This window comes from Anser cygnoides, chromosome Z (assembly GCF_040182565.1).
Source record: "Anser cygnoides isolate HZ-2024a breed goose chromosome Z, Taihu_goose_T2T_genome, whole genome shotgun sequence".
In the NCBI taxonomy this organism is placed as follows: domain Eukaryota; kingdom Metazoa; phylum Chordata; class Aves; order Anseriformes; family Anatidae; genus Anser; species Anser cygnoides.
This window is the reverse complement of record NC_089912.1, coordinates 76,795,704-76,821,732: the sequence shown is the minus strand read 5'-3', so window position 1 is coordinate 76,821,732 and position 26,029 is coordinate 76,795,704. Positions and strand designations below refer to the sequence as shown.

Genomic DNA, 26,029 nt, shown 5'->3' with positions numbered 1-26,029 from the left:
GGTACAATCCCTTGATCTCATCCCCTTAGCCTGAAAGCAGAACATTTGATTAAAAAGAAAGATAACTGAATTGAATAAGAGAGAAATAAAGTTGCCTGAAACTTAGCCAGGAAAAGATTAAAAAAAAGCAAAAGAAAGCTTAGTTTACAGCAATAAGATTCTTCACTTCATAGAAGCTTTTCAGAGAGCTGAAAAACAAAAGTTTCTTCAGCCTTTCCCAGGTTACTCACAACACTCCCAGTATTACCTTGGTACCTGCAATTTCTAGTAAGAGCTACACCGTGTGATTAAAGCATCGTCATGATAATACGTTTAGCTCTGCACTGTAATTATCATCAGAAAAAATAATTACCCCTGAGGTGAAACAATTCCGCCTGTTAATTTTATATATAAGCTTTTAAGCTGCATGCACAATTTAACTGTGCATGAGTTAGGACACATTCACAGATCAATTCAGCTTGCTAGAAGGAAAATATTTATGAATGTTCCTCAGGATTTTTTGTTATTCTTGATTTATTTTTTTTAATAAAATACTAACTACCTGCAAAACAAGGCACTTACAATTTACATAGATGCCTTTTCAGCAACCCCAATTATTTAGTACCATATTCCAATATGGAAAAACATGGTAGCAGAAGCATTCCTAAGCCTTTGTACATGGCAAAAAAACGTGGTGCCCCCCACCCAGCAAGTCCAAAATTAAAAAAATAATAATACAGACGTGCTTATTAGCATGTAAACTACAGACTTACTAGTTTATAAACATCACCTTTGAGTCACTGCAGATTTGGGGCAGAGCTTGTGAACATCAGTTACCTGACAGCACTATGAAGCCACAGAAGCAGTGTTACAAGAGCAGGATTCACAGCCCTCAGCCCTGCTGCAATGGCCACGCTGCCCTGTGCTTCAATGGGATATCACGCCCTCATAGCCAAGAATTACACTGGTTCTTCAGAAAAAAAAAAAAAGAAGAGAGATTTATTTGCCCTCTGTTTTAACAGAACATGCCCCTGTAGCATAAACTTGCAGCCTGATCAAAGACTACTCCCCTTGTAGTGACAGAAAAACTCATCTGACAGACTACAACCTAAGCCCTGCCATGCAGTTCAATCTTTTAGACCAACTTCCAGTCACTGAACAATTGAAGTTGATAGCTTTCACGTTAAAAACTAAGCTAAGACTGAATTCTGCTTTTAAAAGACTCAAAGACTTGCACAAAGTATTTCAGCATTCCAGGCTGCGTGAAGTCTGTCTAGCTTAGCGGATGCTTAATTGGATGTTGCAAGCAGCTATGACAGCACACGTACAGCTACAAACACAGGAACAGCTACAGCCCCTTCCCGCAGCAGAGGGAACTGGCCCTGCCAACCAAGCAGGAAACCTAAGACACAGGTCTCATCTGAATCAAAGCAAAGAGATGCAGAATGAGACCTGTTGTGCCCCTACCACGCACAAGCCAAGCGCGTGCCTACCACATGAACAGAGAGGTGCGCTGGCCACTTGCTTAAGAAAAGATTCATAAGAATCCGAAAAATACAGATTCTATGGAATTTAGTAAGAGATTCTCTCCTGAATCAGAAGAAATATATGTATCCATTAACAGAATTATTATGACTGCTGCTGCAAACAGTTCTGCTTCTGGTCTCAACAGAAGATCAGTTTGGGAGAAGGCTTGAGGACAGAGTACAGAGGCTTTGTCAGTACAAGAAGGCCTATTAAAAAAAATATCCAAGAGTTAGAATCGTTTCTTTTTCATATAGTCCATTGCAAACTGGTGAGCAGTTACTGCAGCATTCCTTTCATCAAGGATGTTCAGGATTCAATATCAGCATTCTTAACTGAAGCCCACAGTGTGCTCTCCTTACCGCATCTTTAAACAAAATCAGCCAACCAAAAACTTTGCGTTTCTACATTTCCAATGTTTGGTGGGCTTTTGTGTGTGTGTATATTTTTTTGTGTGTGTGTATATATTTTCTTTTCTATTCAAGGAATCTTTGAATTACATGACCACACTGTCATGTTTCAGTGGGAGGCAATGGAGAATAAAATGCCAGTTGATTATCTCCAATTATCCATACCATCAAAATGAGTCTTTGTGTGTTCATTTTCTCATGAATCCAAACGACTGTATGTTTGGATTTGTTGAAAGTGAGAGCAGGACTGTTGATCTCAGAGGTCCAAAGTTATGACAACTCGATAATTATTTTTTATTCTCTAGTTTGAGCAGGTGTGTCTTAGTAATACTAAAGATGTTTGAAGAAACAGGATTCACTTTATTTCATCTCAAAAAAAAAAAAAAACATTAGCTCAACTTCCTACTCAATAAGTGCCATACCACCTCAGAGTCAATTAGACCTCTGACCTGAGGCTCTTGCAGTTATTTTCCCCAAATTATGACAAAGTTGTCCTCAGGCACAGGAATAGGGTAGAGGTGTTTTTTTTTTTTAAAAAAAACAGAACACTGTTGTTCTGTAAGCAAGATGGAGTGATGAGGTGGACAACGGTAATATAAAGTATACTTAATGCATATAAAGTCAATTTTCAGGGTTTACCCTGAGAAACCCTCAAGGTTTACCATGACAGAAAGTGTATAAAATGCTCTTTTTTTTTTTTTATAAGAATAGCTACAATGCTTAGAAGCAAAACAAAATACACATGCCCTACCACATTTTAATTCTAGCTGACATTCATCTAGAAAGAGATACATACAGATAGGAAGACAAGATACATACAGATAGGAAGACACATTCAGAAGGTCATTTATGATTTACCATCATTACAAGAAATGACACGCAGTAATGAGCACCAGGCTTGTTTCCACGAGCAACATCATTCCATGGGAGAAGAGGGACATTCCATTCAACCAGCGTAATCCCAAGCGCAACCGAGCAGATGAAACCTGGAAACACCTACTAGAGCCACAAGTCTCGCTCACCTCTTCCCACATCCTTATTGAAAACAAAGGCGGCAGAAATGGATGAGTATGCATGATAAGTAGCTAGCACTCCCTGAAGCACTGAGAGTACAATGTTACAGCAACCTGGATCACAAAGTACCAGCCAGTCTGAAGAACAGTACAGGACAACATGAAGTTCAGAATTAAGACACGCTTTAGAGGAGCATCTTCATGTGTTAAGTAACCCTCAAGATAGTCTTCATGCAACACGCAAAGCAAAGAAAAACAGGCATAAGCAGCAGCATGAACCACAAGAGTATTGCACTAAGACATTCAGATATTCCTACTTAAACACCACCTATTCAAGCATGTCAACGGAATATTGTAAAAGTCTCTCAAAAGCTACATTGATGCACTGTTCTAAAAACAGCCTTTTAAATGAAGAATTCAATATAGCTCAGACTGCAACTCTTGTAAAAAATTATAAAGTTACATTGCAATGTTTTACAATGAGAACTCAAATTTTGAAAAAAGTGGATGTCGAACAAGCTATCTGACAAAGACTTTCATTAGCATTGTAATCAAGAGCCAATAGATTTTTACCACAATAATCACTCACAAAGCATGTGGGACAATACATCTCAATTATCAAGACCCAGGCTAAACATCTGCTGCTATAAATTCACTTGGGGGGAGGGGAAGAATCAAATCAAGTGCAACTATAAAATTTAAAGCCCAGAGATCTCCTAGTTTATTTTCCATTTACACTGTCAGATCAGCAGCAAAGACAGTGCAGGTCAAAACATCCTGCAAAAAAAAATTGCTGCCTGCTACTGTCTTTTTACAGTCAATCCATTAAAAACTTAAGAAAAAATCCAAATTCTTACATGGCCCACAAAAAGGGTTGCAAGTAAGTTATTTGACTAGCATTCATCTTTACCTTGTCACTTTTCTTCATTTATAGCACACAATTCTATAAGCAAGCAGCCATGTTATATACTACCTTGGCACATTATTCCTTGTGTAAGGTTTCTGATCCAGTCTTGCCTTGCAGCAGAATAGACAAGCAAAATAAAGTTCTCTATTTCTGTGCTGTGACCATATTTTCCCCTTATATAGGTCAGGAGGATATAACTTTAAATAAACGCTCCTAGTCTCAGCTACTGCTCAATTGGAATGAGAGAGTTTTCTACTGTATCTGGAACCATTACTTTTTGGGATTATGTTGAATGTATCCACTTAAAATAGTTCTATGCTTGTTAAGGTAGATTTGCAGCATAGTTAAAAATTAGGAGTTCAACCTTTCAGGCAAGTTTATCCACATTTATCGATTTTTTTTTTTATTTTTTTTTTTAAATCTGCATGGAGATGTCCCATTCCAGCAAAAGGCTGAAAGTGAAGCCAATAAGCATTATTCATTACCTTAAAGTCAAGCAAACAGTAAACTTAAAACAGATGTCCTCACTTTCAAGGAGGCTCAGTCCTTCAGTTTAGCAGCAGAGCACTTCCATCAAAAATAACTGGTTTACTTTCTCTTGTAGAATGAGCATAAACCACAAATGTTACTGAACTTGGAATTTTAACTATTTTTTCCTCCCCTCCTACTCTGCTATGCCAGTAGCTTCACAGGGTGGGATCTCCCTTTGTTACTGCACAAGGCGACCCAGTGATCTCTGCAGACTACAAATGCAACTGTGTCTGCAGAGAAAAGGGGAAGGACGGAAATTAGATATACATTTATGTCCTCCAAACGTGCTGAGAGACAGACTCAACTGAATTGTAACTTTAATTAAGAAAAATAGTTTAGCAACATGTAATGGAAACTGGCTTATTAAGAGGCATAAAACAAGAAAGCATAGAAATACCGCCAACATCTTTTGGAGATGACAGCAGTGTTTCCTGAACTACTGGTGTCATCAGAAACTCTTGATGAAATGAGCCTCAGTGCATTCATAAAAAAGATAGAGAAAACTGCAGGAAACATTTTACTGCTCTTGTGCAGCCATCAGACCAGTGAAGTACAGAGATACCAGTGGAAACAGTAAGGCTGAAAGAGAAAGAATTCACTAAGATGACCAAGCCACACTATTTCACAAAAATAAGTAAGTTTTTACGTTCATTCTGCTGGTTCCAGCACACTCATGATAGTGAGGTCTCAGTAAGTTTCTTTCTTAACAGTAATCCTGTTTTTCTATTTGCCTTCTGCCCCCTCTTAAGTGTCCCAACATTTGAGTGACAAACATGCATAATGATCTTTAACTACTGAACAAAGGAAAAAAATTACAATATCCATCAAGAGCATGGTACTTCAACACTAGGGAAACAACCTTCTAGTCTAACTTTGAATACATATGGTTTTCTATTTATTTGTGGATTAGGTTTTGTTCCATATTCAACAGAATGAGTTTCTTAACATCAACTACCAGGCTTCTGTGCAACACACATATTTCATCATTAATTCTAACACTATAATAGCTAACAGATCATTAAGAGTTCATATACAATGCAAAGAGAAAAAGGATAACCCATTTACCTCTTGACATTAATCAGGAAGAAAGGGAGCTCATTTATGTGGCCACACCACTAGAATTACCCCCCCCTTTTTTTTTTCTAACAGAATAAGATAAATGTGCTAACAGAGTGGTCATGACATTTCTGATGTCACGTGCTGCTGTGGAGAGACCAACAAAGCATGAACTTCAACATGTCAGATCAAGAGAAGCCAATTTTCAAGCGTTGCACATCTCTCAAAATTTGCACATCTTAAAAATATAGTTTAAATATTTGCTGTTAGCATGAGCTCCCAGGCCGCCTGCCTTTGTTCATGCAGTGTAATCCATCGTGCAGGCGATCCAGCTCACTTCCATTTGGTTACACAGCAGCAGGATTATTTTACCTACACTGCAGATTCTGGGACAAACCTTTCCTCAGTGCCCAAAGCCTGCCCAAAAATACACATCTTCTTTTCCAAGCACCTTATCTTCAGCTAAACTATCTACCAACATTTTCATCAAGTTTTAACTTTACAGCAATATAATATGCAACAGCGTGACACCGTGAGGGGAAAAAAATGCTGAGTTTCTTGCATTTGAGGAAATGCAAGGTTGGAACAGATAATTAAAGGCGTGAGACTGAAGTCTTGCTGATGCCTGCTCTTGGGGCTTTAAAAGAAGAATATTTTAATGCTGTCACTGCTATGTTTGAGAAGCCTGCCACTAGCATCATACCTAGAAACACTTCAGCTTCAGAATTACCTACTTCAAAAAAAAAGTGCACAGAGCTGTATCCTTTCCCCCCAGTGACTTAATGATCAAACAAATTCCTCGTAGGCAGATGCAATATGACAACAAGTACAATGGCTTAGAATATTTAATAGCAGTCTAATGTACTGTATCATCAAAACAGACATGGAAAACTAAGAATAGCAGATCATATAATTTTCTATGGCATTCCAATTAAGCTAGACAAATATTAAAGAAGTTATGTTGCTAACATTCATCTAGAAAAAAAATAATCCCGATTGCTGGATTCTAACCATGTTTTCTTGACCCTGCTATCCCACAATATAAAAGGAAAGTAATTATGACTTTAAAATCTTATCAGCATAAATCCCTTCATAGGGGCACACAGGGCTGAGTCTTTTCATCAACCCATGTATCTGTAGCAGGCTGTGATGAACAACATCATTAGGAGGTTACAGGTAATCTATTTTTTGCCTTCATTTGGAAAGTTATCCTGGAAGTCAGTGAAAAGAAGGCCTGGGTTCCTGCAAGTTTATCACACCACTCTCCCAATACATGCATGGAAGAAGTGGATTGTCATGTAGGGACTGTACCATCTCTAAAGCCAAAACTACTGGGCACAGCTAGGACCATCACCATTGTTACCAGGGGTTTGATTACATCTGCTAACAACACAGCTTCCAAAGTCCATCAGCCTCTGTATGGGTCAGATGTCCTGTGTACCAGGACACACACTGCAAGAATCTTCAATCAAAAGATGGGGATGCTACACAGAACTTAATGAGGCTTCCAAGCTTCAGGATTTTCACGTGCATTCACGAATCCTTCACAACCTGAACTTGAACTTCTAAGCCACATCACAACCAGTTTGTTGTAAAGACACTATAGGAGAGAAGATTAAATTCCTTTCTCATTCGTTTTTCTGAATCTAGCCACCACCTCTACTCTGGAAACATGGTGTCATCTTCAATTTTCTTGTCAATCATTATCTCACCAAGGGTAGACAATCTGAACTACAATGTCTTGGGTAAAGCGGCCTGATTATCGAGATGAATCCACAATGCTGCAACTCCTCTCTCTTAGGTAATGATAGGGTAGGAACCTCTTCCAAGATTTAACAACTTAAAATGTTCATCAGTTCTTAGAAATTCCTGTTTGTGTGACGCAAGAGACAACTTTGCATATTTCATCAGAAGTATATGGATTAGAGAGTTCTACTCCAGGTAGTTTTTGGTTGGTTGGCTTCTTTTACAGGTGGTCTCCCTGCAACAACAAAAAAAAAAATGTTCCTGGAAAAATCTTCAGTTCAGCTGTTGGGTTGAAATGCATCTCCAAAAATCCCATCCCAGTTCAGACTGCTATGCTCTGTTTTTCACAGGTGACACACAGACAGCTTTAAACAGGCTGAATGCAAAATGTCTGCCAGCTCTAGTTTTATTTCTGCTGAAAGATCTGTGTTATGGGTATGTAGGCAAGAACTTGCTACTGACGTTGCAGATAAAGTAGTAGCAGTGTTCCTGCTACTACTGAAATCATCAAATTAGGCCAACACAAATAAACCAACTATTATTTTTCCTCTCTGTGCTTGAGTAGCTAGACTGCCTCCTACTTTGCCTGTAAAACCTCTTTTTTACATTGTATCTCTTAAACAAATGAATCCAGCTTTTTTAGCATCCAACCTGAAAACATATCTCTGGAACAGAAGCATTGTTACAAGACTTTCACTGCTCAAAAAGAGATTGCATGATTTTACTAAAGCAGCACGTGCTGGTGGATGAACTGAGGCAAGAACCACCACCCACTGAAGGGAAAAGCGGTGTCAACAAGTCTGGGGAAAATAAACTGAAAACGCAGCGGAGGAAAAAAGTCATCTCCACAAAAACAATTCTGTATAGTCTCACACCCACACCAGGGCCCTTGCACAGCAGGTAAATCAGCCACTGTAGCAAATGCTGGAGGCTGAAGCCAGGCACAGGCCGAGGAACGAAGTGAAGGCAGCAAATGGCAGCTGCAGGTCCATGCCTGCGTGCATCCATCTTGCCACACGATCAGGGAACCGAGCCACCACAGCAGGCCAACACAGGCCTGTGTGCCACACGACGCTGCAGGCCCCTAGCTGAACAGCACAGCCGTCTTCCTAACTCATCACCTTCCCTCGCCCAGGAAACACCTTTTATAGTCTGCAGAACAACAGAAAAACAGCAGGTTTCTTGTGTCTTTCCTGTGATACCACCTGTTGGGGGGGTGGGGGGGAAGCCTTAATCCAATTAGACCTAGAATTTTCAGTCATTCCTACAAAACGAGCAATGCTCCAGCCCACATGCCTCCCTACAAGACAAATCCTAAATGCATGCGCAACTGTTAATTTAGCAGACTGATTGATTTAAGATTGCCAAACGCTTTTAAAATGGCAAGGCTGAGTAATTAGAGGTCTGGAAAATCAGCATCAGAACAGACAAGCCCTCAACTTCTGCCTTATTAAGGCTTTCTCCTAGGCCCTACACTCCTACTCTTAAGATACTTACAACATCCACCTTTGACAAACGCCACGTATTTTTACAATATTTGTTGAAATGTATGTCATATGTTGCACAGCATGCATGCTGATTTGATTTCTAAAGACTTCTCAACTGACTCCACTTACTAACCTAGTCAGTCCTGTAACCTCTCAGTGTAAAAAGTTCTACCGCTACCCAGACGAACATACCAGCACCACTGAGGTTACAGTAGCAACTAGGAGAGTCAATCATGTCAGATAATCCATTTTTTTCAAGCCCTCTCTTTATTTAAGTATTCCATCTTATCAGTAGACTTATTTTATCTTTTCCCAAAATAAAAACCAAATAGTCTTCCCTTCCCAAAAGTAAGTTCACTTTGGAGGCACACAGTTGAAATGTAAATTATTTGCACTTCAGTGTTCAAATGAATGCTGCTGCTTATGACATGACAAGTAACTGATGCACATGCACTGCAGCTCTACATAGACAGCTGTTAAAGCTCCCAACCTGAACTCATGGTCACTTCTACAGAACTGAGCACCAGTACCCACTTCCCTACATATATTTAAGGACTTCATAAAAAAAAAAAAAGGAAATACATTTTGCACATGCTTCAGTAACTATCTAAAATACTGCTGCAAGAAGAAGTCAATCAGAGCTCTTCCACAAATAAACACCTCCATGATTCACAGAAGAAAAGACTGGTTTGGATTGGAAGGGACCTTAAAGATCACCCAGTGCCAACCCCCTGCCATGGGCAGGGACACCTCCCACCAGACCAGGTTGCCCGAAGCCCCATCCAGCAGCACCCATCCCTTGAGGACCTCCAGGATTGGGGCATCCACAGCTTCTCTGGGCAACCTGTTCCAGCGTCTCACCACCCTCTGAGTGCAGAATGTTTTCCAAATATCTGTTCTAACTCTCCCCTCTTTTAGTTTAAGCCATTCCCCCTCGTCCTATCACTCCACTCCCTGACAAAGAGTCCCTCCCCAGCTTTCCTGCAGGCCCTATTTAGGTATTGGAAGGCCACTGTAAGGTCTCCCTGGAGCCTTCTCTTCTCCAGGCTGAACAACCCCAACTCCCCCAGCCTGTCCTCATAGAAGAGGTGCTCCAGTCCCTTAATCATCTTTGTGGCCCTCCTTCAGACTCATTGTAATACTTCCACAAAAAGGTGATTCCACACCTACTGCACGTAAGCAAAAGTTAACGAACCCACTCTGGAATCATGGAATCATTAAGATTGAAGGTCTCCTCTTCCAAGATCATCTGGTCCAACCATCACCCTACTACCAGTGTCACCCACTAAACCATATCCCTAAGCACCAGGTCCAACCATTCCTTAAGCACCCCCAGGGATGGTGACTCCACCACCTTCCTGGGCAACCCATCCCAATGCCTGACTGCTCTTTCTGAGAAGAAATGTCTCCTCATTTCCAACCTGAACCTCCCCTGGTGCAACTTGAGGCCATTCCCTCTAGTCCTGTCACTAGTTATCTGTGAGAAGAGGCCGACCCCCAGCTCCCCACACCTTCCTTTCAGGCAGTTGCAGAGAGCAGTAAGGTCTCCCCTGAGCCTCCTCTTCTCCAGACTAAACAACCCCAGTGCCCTCAGCCGCTCCCCATAGGACTTGTGTTCCAGGCCCTTCACCAGCTTCGTAGCCCTTGTCTGGACACGCTCCAGGGCCTCGATGTCCTTCTTGTACTGAGGGGCCCAAAGCTAAACACAGTACTCGAGGGGCGGCCTCACCAGAGCAGAGCACAGGGGGATGATCACCTCCTGGTCCTGCTGGCTACACTATTCCTGATACAAGCCAGGATGCCGTTGGCCTTCTTGGCCACCTGGGCACACTGCCGGCTCATGTTCAGGCGAGCATCAATCAACACCCCCAGGTCCTTTTCCTCTGCACAGCTTTCCAGCCACTCTCCCCCAGGTCTGTAGCACTGCATGGGGTTGTTGTGGCCAAAGTGCAGGACCCAGCACTTCGCCATGTTAAACCTCATCCCATTAGCCTCTGCCCATCAACCCATTTTGTCCAGGTCCCTCTGCAGGGCCTTCCTACCCACCTGCAGATCGACCCTTCCCCCCAACTTGGTGTCATCTGCAAACTTACTGAGGGTGCACTCTGTTGTAAGAGCTGGGTTTGTTCAAAAACCAGCATCACTGCTGTGACTTCCACCAGCTCCACAAACAAGAAAATGCCCCACTTTACTTGCACACCTGTTGTTTATAAGTCATGCAGGTATTACTGCAGCTTTAAATTCATTTCCAGACTTTGTTACATCACAATACCACTGGGCTCATTTAGAGAATGTGTTTTCTTATCTATAGTCTTATTTTAAGACAAGAGCCCTGCCCCAGTTACCAGAAGTCATATTAAAAGTGTTGAACTCACTTGACTGTAATGCAAAAGCTTACAGCGCTGCATTTAGTAAAGAAAAAAATAAATCACCTGCAAACTGAGCAGTGTTCCAGCTGTCACTGTCAGCTAGTAGTGCATAGGCCTACATCTTCAACATGCACAATTTTTTTTTCCAGACAATTCCTTTAGAAAGGTTTTGAAATGAATTATATATATAAATTAAGGATTGTGGTGGATTATCCTGGACCAGTTGCCAGATCTCCACCCAACCACTCTCTCACTCCTCCTCAACAGGAGGAGGAAGAAAATAAGCTCATGGGCTGAGATAAAGACAGGGAGATCACTTAACAATTAATGTCACAGGGAAAACTGACTCCACTTGGGGAAAATTTAATTAAATGCCAATTAGACTTGGATAGTGAGAAACAAAGACAAATTAAAATACCTTCCCTTTTCCCAGGCTCAACTTCACTCCTCCATTCCCCACTGCCCCTATGCAGAGCAGGGGGAGTAGGGATTGCAATCAGTCCATAACGCTTTGTCTTTGCATCCCCTTCATCCCCACGCTTTTCCCCTCCTCCAACATGGGCCCCTCCTAAGGCTACAGTCCTTCAGCACAAACCTGCTACGCTATGATCCCCTCCATCGGCTGGGGGGAACTTCTGCTCTGGCACCTAGAGCACATCCTCTTCCTCCGACCTCAGCACCTGCAGAGCTATTTCTCTCACTTCCCCACCATGCAATATTCTACCCTTTTTTAGATACATTTTACCAGAGGGGCCACTAGCTTGGCAGATGGGCTCAGCTGCGATCTGCTGTGAGTCTGCTGGAACGGGCTGTCTCCTGCATGGGCTGACCCAGAGAGCCCTCGCAAAGGCCTCTGTAGCTCTCAACGCCAGCATCTGGGCACCCAACACAGCTGAAGGGTAAAAAGAACATCTGAAGAGGACTTCACTGAGAACAAGACGCGCTTATGGAACCACATCAAATATGATGGATTTACACAGGTGTTCGTGAACACCAAATCTGGCTTTCAGCTGTAGAGAAAAACAGAAGAAACACAGCTCACCATTTCGCAAGGCTAGGCAGATTTTTGTTTATAGATGCTCTCAGCAAACTTGACCTGGAGCCATCCAGACCAGACTGCAAAGCCAAGCTTTAGTCACTAATGGCACAAGACAGCATCATTGGTGGATAAGCTGAGAGGGAAAACAGAACTTGAGTTCTTTTGACAACTTCAGACAGATTCAACAGAGCCTTAAAACACCAGCACTGCAGCTGTGTGTAACCACATGCAAGACTCATGTAATGAAGATCTGACTCAGCTGTGGTACATGTGTCCAGTACAGTTTTTGCCTTATGACATTTTACACAGGCTTACAATTCATGTCTGTTCATCCACATAAAAGCACTTAAAGGATAATCACCAGTGCATAAGAGTGCTTGACTGATGTACGATGAGTACAATACAGTAAAACCAAGTGATAATTTTGATGGAGCAGCTTTTATAATCAGACCTTTATGAGCCTTTGTGTTTAATTGTGTTGTGCTACAACTCTAAGCACCCCTGCACAGCACTGAAGCACTCAGCAATATATAGGATGCATCTCAGTGGCTTCAGAAGGCTTTCTTCCACATCACCCACCCATGCACAGTCGCCAGAATTACTGAATTTAAGTGCTATGTCTGTAGAAAAATGCTTTCAAAGTTAATTTCTCCCACACACTTTCACTGCATTAATTGGACCTTTAAAAGTATATTTATGTTTATAAAAATCTTGCAGAAAGAAGAGGTAGAACTGTCCTAACATACAAGTAAATAAGAACAGCTATGTATTTTACATATACCTTCTGTCAATATACACTCCAATATATCAAAAACAAATTCAAGCTTCTTCTGAAGGTTTCTGATATGCAAGTATCACCAACCCACTACAGAGAAAATATTCTACACACATGCACTAGAACTGTAGTGGTTCCAGTCCTTAAAGCCTGTGACCTAGCTTTATATTTACAGTAAACAATTATCTATTGTTAGGAGAATACATTTTGCCCACAGGTTTATTTAAGCAGCTTAACTATCTTTATTTGGATGCTATCTGTACAAGTACAAACACAGCACAGTTACCAAAAACACACTGCAGGAGGCACCTGTTAGCAGTACCACCAGAGATTAATATAGGCCAAGACATTCTTCTTGCCCACATCCCTTACAGTGTAAGGCAGACAACATAACTCCTCCGTGTTAACTTATGCATGTATAACATCTTTAAGGATTAATAGCATGTGTAATGGTATTGCTCTGTCTCCAAGGAGATGGGCAAATCTGTTTAGAAGTGACTATACCTAAACACAGGGACGAAGTTACCAAGGAAGCTGCTGTGTGTAGGAAGAAAGTTCCTGTTCTAAAAATCCAGGCAGACAAAAATCACAGCCTTCAACATGCAGGGCATCTAGAAGGTGGTTTATCAAACTCAAATCTAAACAGAAAGGATTAACATACCAACCACCTGTTTATTCTGTCATGAAAGCACATTACCTCAATAATAATCAATGAAGACAGAGGGATTAACAAGTAATGAAAACACCACACCCATCCAGAGATTTCAAGTGAAATGATTTTATGTTTACAGTTTAACCAAAGCTGAAACTACAGCACTTGCAACTTAAGCTCATCCAGAAAAAACAACTCATGACTCAGTGGCATGAAGCTCAACAGACACTCAACAAGTCAGTGAGCCCCCCCACCCCACCCTTTTCACAAGCCCTGGAGCATCCCCAATTCCTGTACAACTGGCAGCATGTCAGTGCATCAGCTCACAGGATAGGACAAGAGCTAGTCTGATGTCAGTTCCCCCAGTGTCAATACAGTCCCCAGCACTGGCTGTTTCACTACTCAGATCTATTCCCCATGCACCACACTACTTGTTTACATGGATGAGGAAGACTGTCTCTGCTGTTTTGTAGGAAGAGGATTTCTACCCTTCTTTCTTCACATAAGGCTCATCACCAGACAACCATAGCATCCATCTTCCAGCAGCTGAGCACAAGAAGTTTTAGCATCAAAAGAACTTCTCTGCAACACAATCAAAGCTCCCATATTCGAAGAATTAAAGGAAAAGCATTGATGTAATTAGAGGGAGAACACCACCATTGAAGTCATTTGTTTATAACAATAGCAGTTGTTTGTTTTTAAAAGAAATTCAAATAGCATCCAAGATTTTAGTAACTGCAACTAGCTACAGGCAAGACACTAACACGCGCTTTGAAAAATGTTCCTTACTTAACCTGGATTAGAGCCCAGGTCCTCAGAGATCTTCAGTTTGCTAATTCCAACTCTATTTTCTAATGACTGATCTGTGACTTAACGCATCTACATTTGTCATCTGCAGTTTCTGCAATTTACTTTCTTAATATAATTCCCATGCCAAAAAACACTATGTGTAAGTGTCACATTGGGAAAGCAGACCTGGAATGAAAGCACTTTAGCTCCTACAGCTATAAAACCTGTCCCCGCTTGCTTGTAAGTCACCAGGGCACACAGAAGGCTATTCCTCTGCTGTGTACAAAGTACATTGCCACAGCCCCTGGCACAGCTGCTCCCTTGGGTAGCATGGGGATGAGGTAAGATGGTGCGCACGCCTCCCAGCTGTCTGAGTGGTTACTGACATACCGAAGTTCACAAGTATGCCTTTTCCTCACCCTCCAACAAGTTTACACCTGAAGTGCCTGACAGTACGGCTTTTAGTTTTTGTATATTTTCAACATACTTATTTCTTCATTTTGTGTCTAATGGCTCTCTCAACACAACACTAATAGCTACATGCTTTGAAGCATGAGTTGTTTAGAACTGTGGAGGTTTTTCCTTAGTGCATGTCATTATACCTTAACTGAACCTCTCACTTCCTTCGTTCATACATCAAACTTCACAGCCTTACCCTACATGTAGCTCTTCAACAGTATGACCAGAGCTGTCTGTGTGTAACCCTTAGTTTCAGCTGCTTCAATCTCCAGCCATTAATCATTACCCCAGTGAGAACTAAGCATTTGAGCTGGGATGTAAGCAAACCGGGGAGATGACAAAAACAGCAGCCAGGATGAAAGGTAATAGTTAGCAGAGAGTGATAGCATTGTAAACCACTATGGATATTCATCAACCCTCATCTTTCTTAGAAGACTGGGTATGAAACAACTACCTAAATGCATACTTTATTCAAAGATATATGCTCTCTCAGCAGAATTCAATGCAACTGAGCCCAAGCTGTAATTCCAACTCACAGTCAGCAACTCAAGATCTAGCCACAAATTCAGTGACTATCACTGTTCTCCAGTGACCAACATGTGATATGCCCAAGTTTACCTCCTTGTAGTTTCAGCTACTCAGTCTGTAATTTAGACTTTTTTTTTTTTATATATAAACAAGGACAGCACATTCAAAACAGTACCCTGCTTACTGCAGATCTGCTCCAAATCAATCAATAGCAGCTTTAAGTGGGGAATATGTCCTCCAGTGGTGGTAACACATTATTGCCACTGCTCCACAAATACAACAGTATTTGAACAAAGGAAGGAACCCTAGATAACAGGTTAAAACACATCCTGAAGGTTTACATTACCGTGTGTGCTTATCAAGACTATAAAGACCCAATTGAGCTCCAGGCTTTCCCGTGACTTTTTGTAAACAACCTATTCTTTTAGCTAGCTCAGAACATCATGTATCAGGCACATTTCCTCCTGCCCTTCACTGTCATGTACTATGCACAAAATCTGAAATGCAGCATGAACAGCATCTGAGACATTTTTGTTATATGGCCTAAATAACATCCAGAAAATAAAAGCAGCCACTGAGCCACAGCTACAATATTATCACATTCTAGTAAAAGTTTCCTGAGGTAACAATGAAAATCAAATTAACAGTTTAGTGCAGTAGTTCATCTGCTCCATTCACCCACAGCTCTAATAGCCCAGCAACCCTGAGGAATAAAAACAATAGGATCATTAATAGTCCAGGTACAATTAATTATGCAGTTCCACCAGAATGTCAGTATGGCCTCACAAAAAGTTTGTCACTCAGTCTGTAAGCACTACCCTCTAGGAATTAAAAAATAAAAATAAAAATAAGAAGAATATATTAAGATACACACTGTTGTTAAAATGCAACACTGCAAAACACCTCTAATACAATAAGTTTCTCTGCCAGGCAACAGGGAATTCATCTTTCTCACTTGGCTATACAGGCTGCCATCCTATAATCTGTTATTTCATCCACATTTAATCATTTTGGAAGAGCTTTGTGTCATCTGCAATTGGCTTTTTTTTTTTTTTTTGCTCCCTCTGAAAGTCACTTGCTGAGCTGGTTGAAAATCTTAAGCAAAAAATCTCATTTACCAGTTCAAGACTGTAGGTGATATTAGTTACGGGGAAAAAAAATAGGGAAAAAAGAAAGGATTGTGTTCATCCCACTTTCTCACATGAAACCTAAAACATTCAGTAAAGAAAGGTAGTGACAAGGACTACCAGACTATACAACAGAACACCTAACCCTTGACGTACTTGCAATTCATCTTTGGATGGACCAAACTCATCAGTTTAGTTACATTTGTAGAGCAGGGCAAGACGCTCATCCTATTGTTTCCCTGGCTAGAGCAGGACAGTATTTCAGCCAGGAAATATGACCAGAGCATCCCTCCCAGCTATGAGAGGATCAGTAAGATTACCTGGATCTGCAAAACAGGAGTGAAGACTGGTTCCTGGCTTGATATCAAAGTGGAGTTTGCTACCGTTCCTCAACATTTATTTTCACCTTCTCAGCTAGCTTGTCCTCAAGTATCTACATCTCTTTTCTTTCCCCTATCACTTCACACAGAGCTACCAGCACTTGACAGTTTTAAGCACAAATCTCTGTCGTACATCTCAAAGCCTCAATAACACCCAACTATGAAAACCTTGTTTCAAAAAAAATTGTCCACAAAAAAAAAGTCCACAGCTGCAAGAGAAGAACTCAAAAACAGATCTTAAGGCTGAAGCACAAGATTACAAAAATTTGTGGGGTTGGCCTGTCGATTATTTGAAGCCCATGTAACAACTTAAAGAGGCTCAGCAGACACTGAACATGCCATTTCCCAACACAGCAGCTGAGCAGGCAAACGGACAGAGCCTGCCTCCCAAATTCTTAACAGGCGTCTGCTTCAAGGTATTGACTATAAGAGAAAAAATTTCATCTGGTGTCAGAGAAGTTCTGAATAAGGAAGCTTTAATAGAAAACTTTGCCTTCATTTGCATTCCTAGTTTTCTCACATTCATCACACCTCTTCAAGTCTCTGAATTCTGCATTTCGGATATTTACCCTTATTTTAGCAGCAAACATCTTTTTCTCTTGCCTTGCACAGAAGAGTATTGTTGTTAATGTTTGCCAGCACGGTGTAACACAAACAGCAAGGTAATAAACCATGTAAATTGATATGCATTGATGCTTCAGCATGGCGATGTTTGAGACAGCACCTTTGCATTGGTGGCAGGAGGGTAGGGGCATAACATGCAATAAAACCAAGAGCAAAGGGACCCCATCACACAGATTCCCACAGCAAAAGGCTATCTAGCTGCTCAGCTTACTAGCTCAAGTGTCGTCTCATTTATGCTGCACTTGACAGCCCTCATACTTTCTGCCTCAAGACTTAGGACTCTTTCATCCCTTTGTGTAAACACAACTTTACACAAGCTGTTACTGCCAGCAGTGCAGTCCCATCATACAGAGCTTCCTCACTGTATAAAACTAGCACTATGCTGTTGCATTTCCTGACATTCAGTTCAAAGCAGCTTACATCTAGCCAAAATGCCATCAAAGCAAAGACAGCAGACTATGCTGTACGGAAGTCCTTCTCCTTGTATAGAGCTGCAGCTTTTCAGGAAAGGTGTTTCTCCACATTCGATTTCACAGTTAAAGATGCAGATACTGTAGATACTAAAATACTAAGACTAGACTGGACTATTTTACCTTGCTTGTAAAACTTAAAGGGCACAAGAGGCCCACTTTTATGAATGCATTCAAATTTTGTTTTGAACATTAGATTTATAGAATTATCAGGTCTTCACCCACTGCCTTTCATGAGGATTTTAACTACCCAAACAGTTTTGGCACAGGAAAACAGATACGCAACTCAGTGTATGAATCGGTTTCTTCAGCTCTCACTTATTCCAAGTGGGAAGGGAGATGCTCTAGTTATAGGCTTATTTATACACACCAGATGTCTGGAAAAGTCACTCCAAGGAGCTGCAAATATTACTATTGATCAGATAATCTAGAACCCCAGGCAACAACACAGCTGTGTTAGATAAAACCCACAACCATGAGCCTCTCCTCTTCCCAGCATGTTTCTGCGTCTGTAAGGGTGCAAATATGTGTTGGCTTCACATGGAAAGGGTTTGGTAGCAGGGGGCTGCAGGGGGCTGCAGTGAGCAGAGCCCAGCAGCTGCCCCATGTCAGGTCAGAGCCATCTCCAGCCGGCTCCAAAGGGACCCACTGCTGGCCAGAGCCAAGCCAGGGAGCGACTCTGGCTGGGCCTCTGGGAGAGCAGACTGAAGAAAGGCTAAAAATCATCATGAAGCAGGTTGTGAGAGGGAGGAGTGAGAAGATGTGGAAAGAACCAGCCCCACAGCCCCCCAGGTGAGTGCAGCAGGAGGGCAGGAGGTGCTCCAGGCAGGCAGCAGCAGTTCCCCTGCGGCCTGTGGAGAGGCCCCTGGTGGAGCAGGCTGTCCCCCTGCAGCCCACGGGTCCCACACGGAGCAGATCTCCACGCTGCAGCCCGTGGAGGAGCCCCCGGTGGAGCAGGTGGATGTGGCCTGGAGGAGGCTGCGGCCCATGGAGAGCCCCCGCAGGAGCAGGCCCCGGGCCGGAGCCGCAGCCCGTGGAGAGGAGCCCACGCAGGAGCAGGGGTCTGGGGGGAGCTGCCGCCCGTGGGGGACCCGTGCTGGAGCAGTTTGCTCCTGGGGGATGGACCCCGTGGTACGGAGCCGTGTGGGAGCAGGTCTTGAAGAGCTGCTGCCTGTGGGCAGCCCCCGCAGGCTCAGTTTGGGAAGGACGGCATCCCGTGGGAGGGACCCCACAGAGTGACCATGACCAGAGAGACGAAGTGTCAGGGACTGACCGCAGCCCCCATTTGCCGTTTCCCTGCGCCACTTGGGGGATAAAGGTAGAAGAGAGTAGATGGGGGTTAGTTATCTTTCATTTGCTTTTAGTTCTTGCTGCTCTAGTCTGTTAGCAATAGGCAATACATTAAAAGGTCTTACCCAAGCCAAACCTTTTTACGCCTGTGATAGCAGTTGGTGAGTATTCTCCCCATCCTTATCTCAACCCACAAGTTTTTCCATCTTATTTTCTCCCTGTCCTTCTGAGTAGGAGGAGTGGAAGAGCAGAAACCAGCTGAGCTGGCACCCTACCAAAGTCAACCCACGACAACATCAGCATGCACCTTAAAGGTCTCCTTCAAACTCTGGATATGAGAGAAACATTTTTTTTTTTTAGTGTGAGGAATAAGAAAAAGCATTTTTAAATGACTGTTGAGACAGCCCTACAATGACTTAAGGTAAGAAGTATTTAATTCTATAAGAAACTTATCACAAGCATATCTAAAAACAAAAGCAGTGTTGTTTCTCCGCCTCACATGACACAGAAACAGTTTGAAGCGTGTACTAGACTAGATGAGTCTTTAGTTAATCCCACTGCAATCACATTAACACAGAAGTATACATTTTATGACTGCATTACCATTCCTTAGTGTGATCTAAAGATCACACTCTTGCAATTAGGCAATTCATCTTTAGGTAGCTGCAGCATTCAGGGTGTGCAATAACAGGGAGTGATCCATCACTGTCAAGAGACAAGAAAGTCTGAAACAATTGAAAGAAGTCCCTATGATATCTCCCACACTGTTCAAGCGTGTCCCACAGTTAGCACTTCGGCAGGACAAGCAAGAAGGGAAAAAGAAAAATCAACAGAAACGTTACTGCTAGCTGGGTCACAGTGACATTGTGATGGAATTGCAACCATCTCCATTACATATGGATGCACATGCACACATTACCACCACTTGTCACTTACTTTATCCCAATGCATTTTGATTTCTCCCCCTCCCCCAAATTACAGTTTTGTTGGGGTGAAGATCTGGCAGACAATCTGTAATACGGAAGGACTGTAGCTCTCCAGCAGACATATGCTTAAGCTCAAATGTGTGAAAGAGCAGCTTTCAGAGCAACACTCTCTTCACCGCCCCTGTCACCTTGCTACGAATATTTTCACGACAGAATCTTAGCTTCCCAGTAAAAAATTCCTACCATACAGTCCTCTGAAGCCACAACAGATTGGACTATGAACAACAAGAAAGGATATTCAGGTATTTCTATATAAGCAACAACAGATAAAGCTTTTGTACGTCTTTCTGCACAGTGAAGGATCTTTTTGATACATGACACACACCAACTAGATAGCGTGCAGAAAAATGTGGAACAATGTTTTTCAAAGGCCAATGACATTTTTCCATCAGAATTCCTGTTTTTTTCATGTTGCTCATCTTTTCAATGCAGGTCCAACTCTCATCAACTTTGACAGCCACGTCTCAATACCAAAGATTCAATTTACAGAAAATTAATTAAAGTTTGAGAACAATACTACGTTTGCCCCTATTTTTTTTCTTGGTTTTGTTTTTTAGAAAGCATCTGAAGTATCCAAAATAATGCAAAAAGAGGATCCAGTATGGTAATTCAGCAGACGCTGGCAGGTTCAGCAGCTTTTGGAACCATTTCAGATAATGACAACAGATGTGCTATGTGACAAAACGTTGTTCTCTGAAAAACTACTGATCCACCCCAGATTACTACTGTGCAATGGTAAGCAGAGTGTATTCCCTGTTAGCGTGACAAGGTTTGCAGAAAGACAGGCTGTTTCGGTAGATCAGCTAACAGAAATGGAGAAGACACAACACATACAAAACTTCAGATCCTTGAGATTACTGATTTGGCAAGGAACCTATAGCTTGCCTTCACCTTCTTTTTAAGAAATATGATTAACCCAAGGGAGCTCTCACATGCCCTGTAAACATTAAGATTTGGAAGCCACCATCTACAAAGGGTACATCCCATGCTTGACTGAAAGTCTATAAAGCATTTTGAATGAGAGCAACTAATGCAGCCAGTGACATTTGGCACCATTTGTTTCAATAAGCCTCATAAAACAAGCTTCCTTTTCACAGTCACTTTTTTTGCCAAAAGGAAGACTAGTGTACAAAAGTTAGAAATGTAGCAGAAATGAAAATGAGAAAATCCTGGGGCACTTTGCATTTATCCCTTTCCCTGTAGTCCCAATCTGGTGTGCCATCTCCAACACAGAATTTGCCTTGAGTGCTCTTCACCATGCAGTTCCATTATGCCTGCTTCTGACAGCATAGCCACTCACTCATGTCACAAGAGCACAGACAAACTATTTGCTTGAATTAATTTGAACTTCATGCTTTTGCTTTCCACAGCATTCGAATGCACTGAGGCTCCAGAAGCAAAGTCTTCCAACATAAGGTTAAAGCTGGGTTTCATTTTTGTGTGTCTAAGATCTCAGAGTAAGACACCAAAAACACTTTATTAACTAATGGTCATAATCTGTTAACCTAACAGATTATGCTCTTGCATATATGAAATGAGAGAAAAGACTACTTTTCTTTCATTGCTTTTTTGTTCTTGTTGTGTTTTTTTGTTTTTGTTTTTAAGGTGAACTCTATGGAACAGTAGACGAAATAACAATGATGGAGAAAAGCAATGCATCTTCTCTTCCCACCCTGACCTCCTTGCCCCATTTCCCTCCAGAAATTAACTCTTTCAGATGTGATACTTAGAACACCAGTTATCAATCTTTCAGTCCTACTGTTGAACTTCTGGACATAAAAGAAGCACCCCTACTTTAAGTGACAGCACTAAGTTTCCTTCACTGAGGTAGAGGAGCAGAACCATTGTTTTTAGCAAAATACAGATGTTGATGTAATTCTTCAGAAAAGGATATAAAAATCATACCACATTACAAACTGCAAAAGAACACCCTGGGCTGTATACAGTAACATCCCTTGAGAGACAAATGAAGTAATCCTCCTGTTCCAGTCAGCTCTTGCAAGACCTAAATTTGAGTATGGTATCCTGTTTTTTGATGTCACACTTCATGACAGATGTGACCAGCTGGAAAAAGTCCAGAAGACAGCAATTAGAATGATCAGATGTCTGGAAACACGTTCTATAAGAAAAGATTAAAGCCACTGGAGTTGTTTAGTCTAAAGAAAAGGTCTAGGAAGAGACAAGATCAGAGTTGTCAAGAATATTATATACAACGTCACAGGAGAATAAATAGCTCTACTGGAACAACACATAGAGTGTATGGGAAAATGTGCATGCTTTCTAATTACTCATTTAGCTCGAAAATAAATTTTATGTCACAGCCCTAAACAATTTAGGGACAGCTGAAGTAGCAGCAAGGGAAGTATCAGCACAGTCAGTTTCACGGCTGTCTGATGGACACTGAACAGCAGTGACAGACTCACCACTGCCAAGCTGCCAAAGGAACAAGGACAGGGCAAGAGAGAAATGAAACCTGAATGAGCATGACCAAGTACTGGAACCAAAAGAACTGAGAAGACAGAACATCAACATTTTCATTCTTTGACACTAATTAGTGGAACGTAAATATGAAGATGGGATCTTCTGGAACTTCTCTCACTGGTCTGCTTTTGGCAGGCAGCACGAAGTCTGAAATTATCTGTATGTTCATCTCACACCTTAGTCTTGTCTTTCTCCACTAGCCTTACAGGTTTCAGTGTGGAAGTAACAAAGATGATACATCAGTTTTACGTTAGTGTGCCTTGGTTCATTTCTGCACTCTAATGCATTTTGGTGTCCTTGCACGGAAAAAAAAAATAATGATGATTATACAGGTTGCTTTGTCAGGTGGCTCTGCAGGTACACTGGAATTCAGCTGCAAGCACTGGTTCCACAAAATGGAAGGGCTAGCAAAACCAAAGCACAAAAAACACAGACATAAAAAAGGTCAGTTTTTTAAATAATGAAACAATCTATCAGCGAGGAATAACGAAGAGGGGAGAAGGTTGTATATTCTAAATAACCTTTCCCCACTACATTAAAGTGAGTTTACACTGGTCTCTTCCAGAATTACTAACTGCAGATGAGGTATCTGATTGCCCATGCAGAGTTTCCAAATTCCAATGAATTCAATGTTGACTTGGGGGGGGGGGTGTCTTAACTCTCCTATATTTTCAGCTCAGAAGGTGCCTGTAATTCACCTCCAAAGCACACACCAAAATAACCGGCCTTAATCAGAAGTTAACTGGTCTGCCAGTGACTGTGAGGTCAGCTAACTGAACAGGCAAGCTTTGTGTGTTTCTACGCAATATTTTGCAGGCTTACCAGCTGAGCACCCAACCAACTAGACACCACATAGCTGTGGTAAGCACAACCTCCAGCGTACGTGTACAGGACATGCTGAGAAGCAACATACATTAATTACCTAACAGTAAGCACCATTGTAACATCAACTACAGACCTTCTACTCAGTTTGGGGAATAAAGCAAGTTCATATTCTATAAAAGAACGGATTAAATGTATATATACCCTCATTTATTCTTCTGTTATTGCTACCAGAGATGGACCATGCTGTAAACCAATTCTGCCCCTTAAGAGATGACATAGTTGTATTAGACCAGGAAGATGATCCAAGACTGAGCATTTGAAGTAAAAAAGGAATAAAAACGGGGTTTTTTTGGATCCAAATCACCGTGCGTTAACTGAATAGAGGAGGCACCAGTGGGTGAAGCGGAAAACAGTAGCTACATAAACAAGCTGTTACTATAGAAGGAAACATTCTCAGCAACCACAGCTGAACAAGCTGCAAATAACTTCAGCCAGTGCTTCACAGACATCCCCTTAAAGATGCCAGGGTCTCCCAAAAAGCCTTTGCGCAGACAGCCGTGTAAAGGCACGGAATGAAGAAACCTCACCTAAAAGGAGATCAAAAAGTTGCCCACAATAAAAGGTAACTCTGCCACTACAGTGAGGCATGCAAGCGACTGTGAACTGAGGCGAACCTAAAGCAGCAGTCAGGGAAAATACAGTGTGCTTGGTTCAGGGGTCGGGGAAAGAAATACCTTCAAGGAGTACAAACCACACATCCGATGATAATAACAAAAAAAAGCCGTCTCAGGTACAAAAAGGTGATTTTACCGTCACGCAGGGTTTTTTGTTTTGTTTTGCTTCCCCCCGAGCGTGCCGCTAGCAGGTATTGCAGCTCGATCAGGAGGGAAGGGAGGGGAACAAGGGAGGGGAACAGCACGCGTATCCGTGTATCGTGCACGGATCTGTCACCCACGGAGCTCCTCCATAATCCACCGCCTGCCACCAGCTCTCCCGAGGGGATTACCGTAGTTCGGGAGCCTTGCCCATCGCTTCCCTCTGACATTGAAGAGTTTGCTTCGGAGCGACGCTACCCAAAGGTGATCCGCTAGCGCAAGCGACACCGCTTAAAGCCCAGAACAACCCCGCCAGACTAAATAAATAAATAGATAAATAAATAAATAAATAAATGACAACAACAAAACCCCCAAAGCCAGAAGCTTCACCCAGCGGCAGCCCCAAGCGGCGAGCACCGGGGCCGCGGAAACCACCAGGGCGCCCCGGGGCGATGCTGCGGAGCGGCACCGGGGGGTGGCGGAGCGGCACCGGGGGCTCGCAGCCCACCCCGGCTCCCCATCCCCATCCCTGTCCCCATCCCCATCGCACCTCCTCGTCCCGCTCCTCCAGCGACGCGGCGGCCTCCGCCCCCCCGCCGGGGCTCCCCGGCTGCTCTCCCGGCCGCCGCCGCCCCGCTGCCGGCCCGGGCCCGGGCTCCCCCTCCTCGGAGAGAGTTTCGGAGCCGGAGGAGGAGCCGGAGCAAGAGGAGCCGGCGCCCCGCGGCCGCTCCGCCGCCGAAACTTTCTCAGCCATGGCCGGGGGGCTCCGAGCCGAGCCGAGCCGCGCCGTGGAGCGGCGGCGGGAGGCGCCTGCAGGCGGGGCCGCGCCGAGATGCGCGGAGCCGGGCGGAGCTGGCGGCGCGGGGCGGGCGCAGCGCTCGGGCAGGTAACGGGCGGGGACCGGGCTGGGGGGGTCTGGGGAAAGGGGGGGGGTCTCGGGGGTCTGGGGAGGAGGGATGGAGGGCAGGGAGCGGGACCCGCGCTGCGCTGTGCGGAGGGGTGATGGCAGCGGGTTAATTAGGGGCAGGTGCTCCACGTGACGGCAGCCTTCCCTCCTCCCCGGTGCTCCTCCGGAGCGAAACGAGGCAGGAAAAATTAAAAGAAGAAGAAGAAACAGCTCTCGGGGGCGTGCAGAGGTGGCTTCGCCAGCCCGGCGTCACTTGCGAAGGGCTATCTATCGTCTGCAGCGAAGTCCGTGTGGGTGTTTGACTTTGAAACGGGCGTTGACATTGGGATTTGTGGACGGGCTTTCAAAGGCACTGAAACCAAAGCAGATCATAGGAGTTAGGCGCCCGAAAGCTTTTGCAAATCCTCCTAGGGAACTCCTTCATCTTTAAGGACCTAAATGGCTTTTAAACCTGATTGCCTTTACAGTTTTTAAAACAACACTCCTTTAAAACACTCTCCTTTTTTTTTTTTCTTTTTTTTTTTTTGTCCTGAGATGTCTGTAATCATAACATAGGTCCTAATCTGATGTGCCAATATTATATTTTTATATATATATATATATATATACACTTGTACATACACAGATGCCAGAGTCTTATTTGCCCATGCTTGTGCAGCCCAGGGTCCCCTGGGCTAATCCAATTGTGGAATCAAAACAGATTAAGCGCTTTGGTAATGAATAAAGTCTCACAGCATCACTATAGAGTAGATATCATCTTCATTTTGTAGAAGAAATTGATGTGCTCTAATTAACGTAGTACATAGATAATGAAAGTAGGAAGAGAATGAAAGTATTCTCCTCTTTTCAGATTTGTGATC

At 42.9% G+C, this 26,029-nt stretch overlaps 1 protein-coding gene across 6 annotated transcripts in view; it reads right to left on the bottom strand.

The window, feature by feature from the left end:
* Window positions 1-25,041, bottom strand: part of MAST4 (microtubule associated serine/threonine kinase family member 4) — a 296,506-nt gene extending 271,465 nt beyond the window's left edge. For 4 of the 6 annotated variants that reach the window (XM_048079538.2, XM_048079540.2, XM_048079539.2 and 1 more), the window contains exon 1: window positions 24,813-25,040. In XM_048079538.2, the coding sequence (XP_047935495.2) occupies window positions 24,813-25,016 (204 nt within the window). In that variant the 5' untranslated portion in view covers window positions 25,017-25,040. Of the gene's footprint in view, window positions 1-24,812 lie in introns of all 6 variants that reach the window. The other 2 variants (XM_048079537.2, XM_048079542.2) reach the window with 2 other exon arrangements.
* Between the last annotated feature and the right edge of the window lie 988 nt (window positions 25,042-26,029).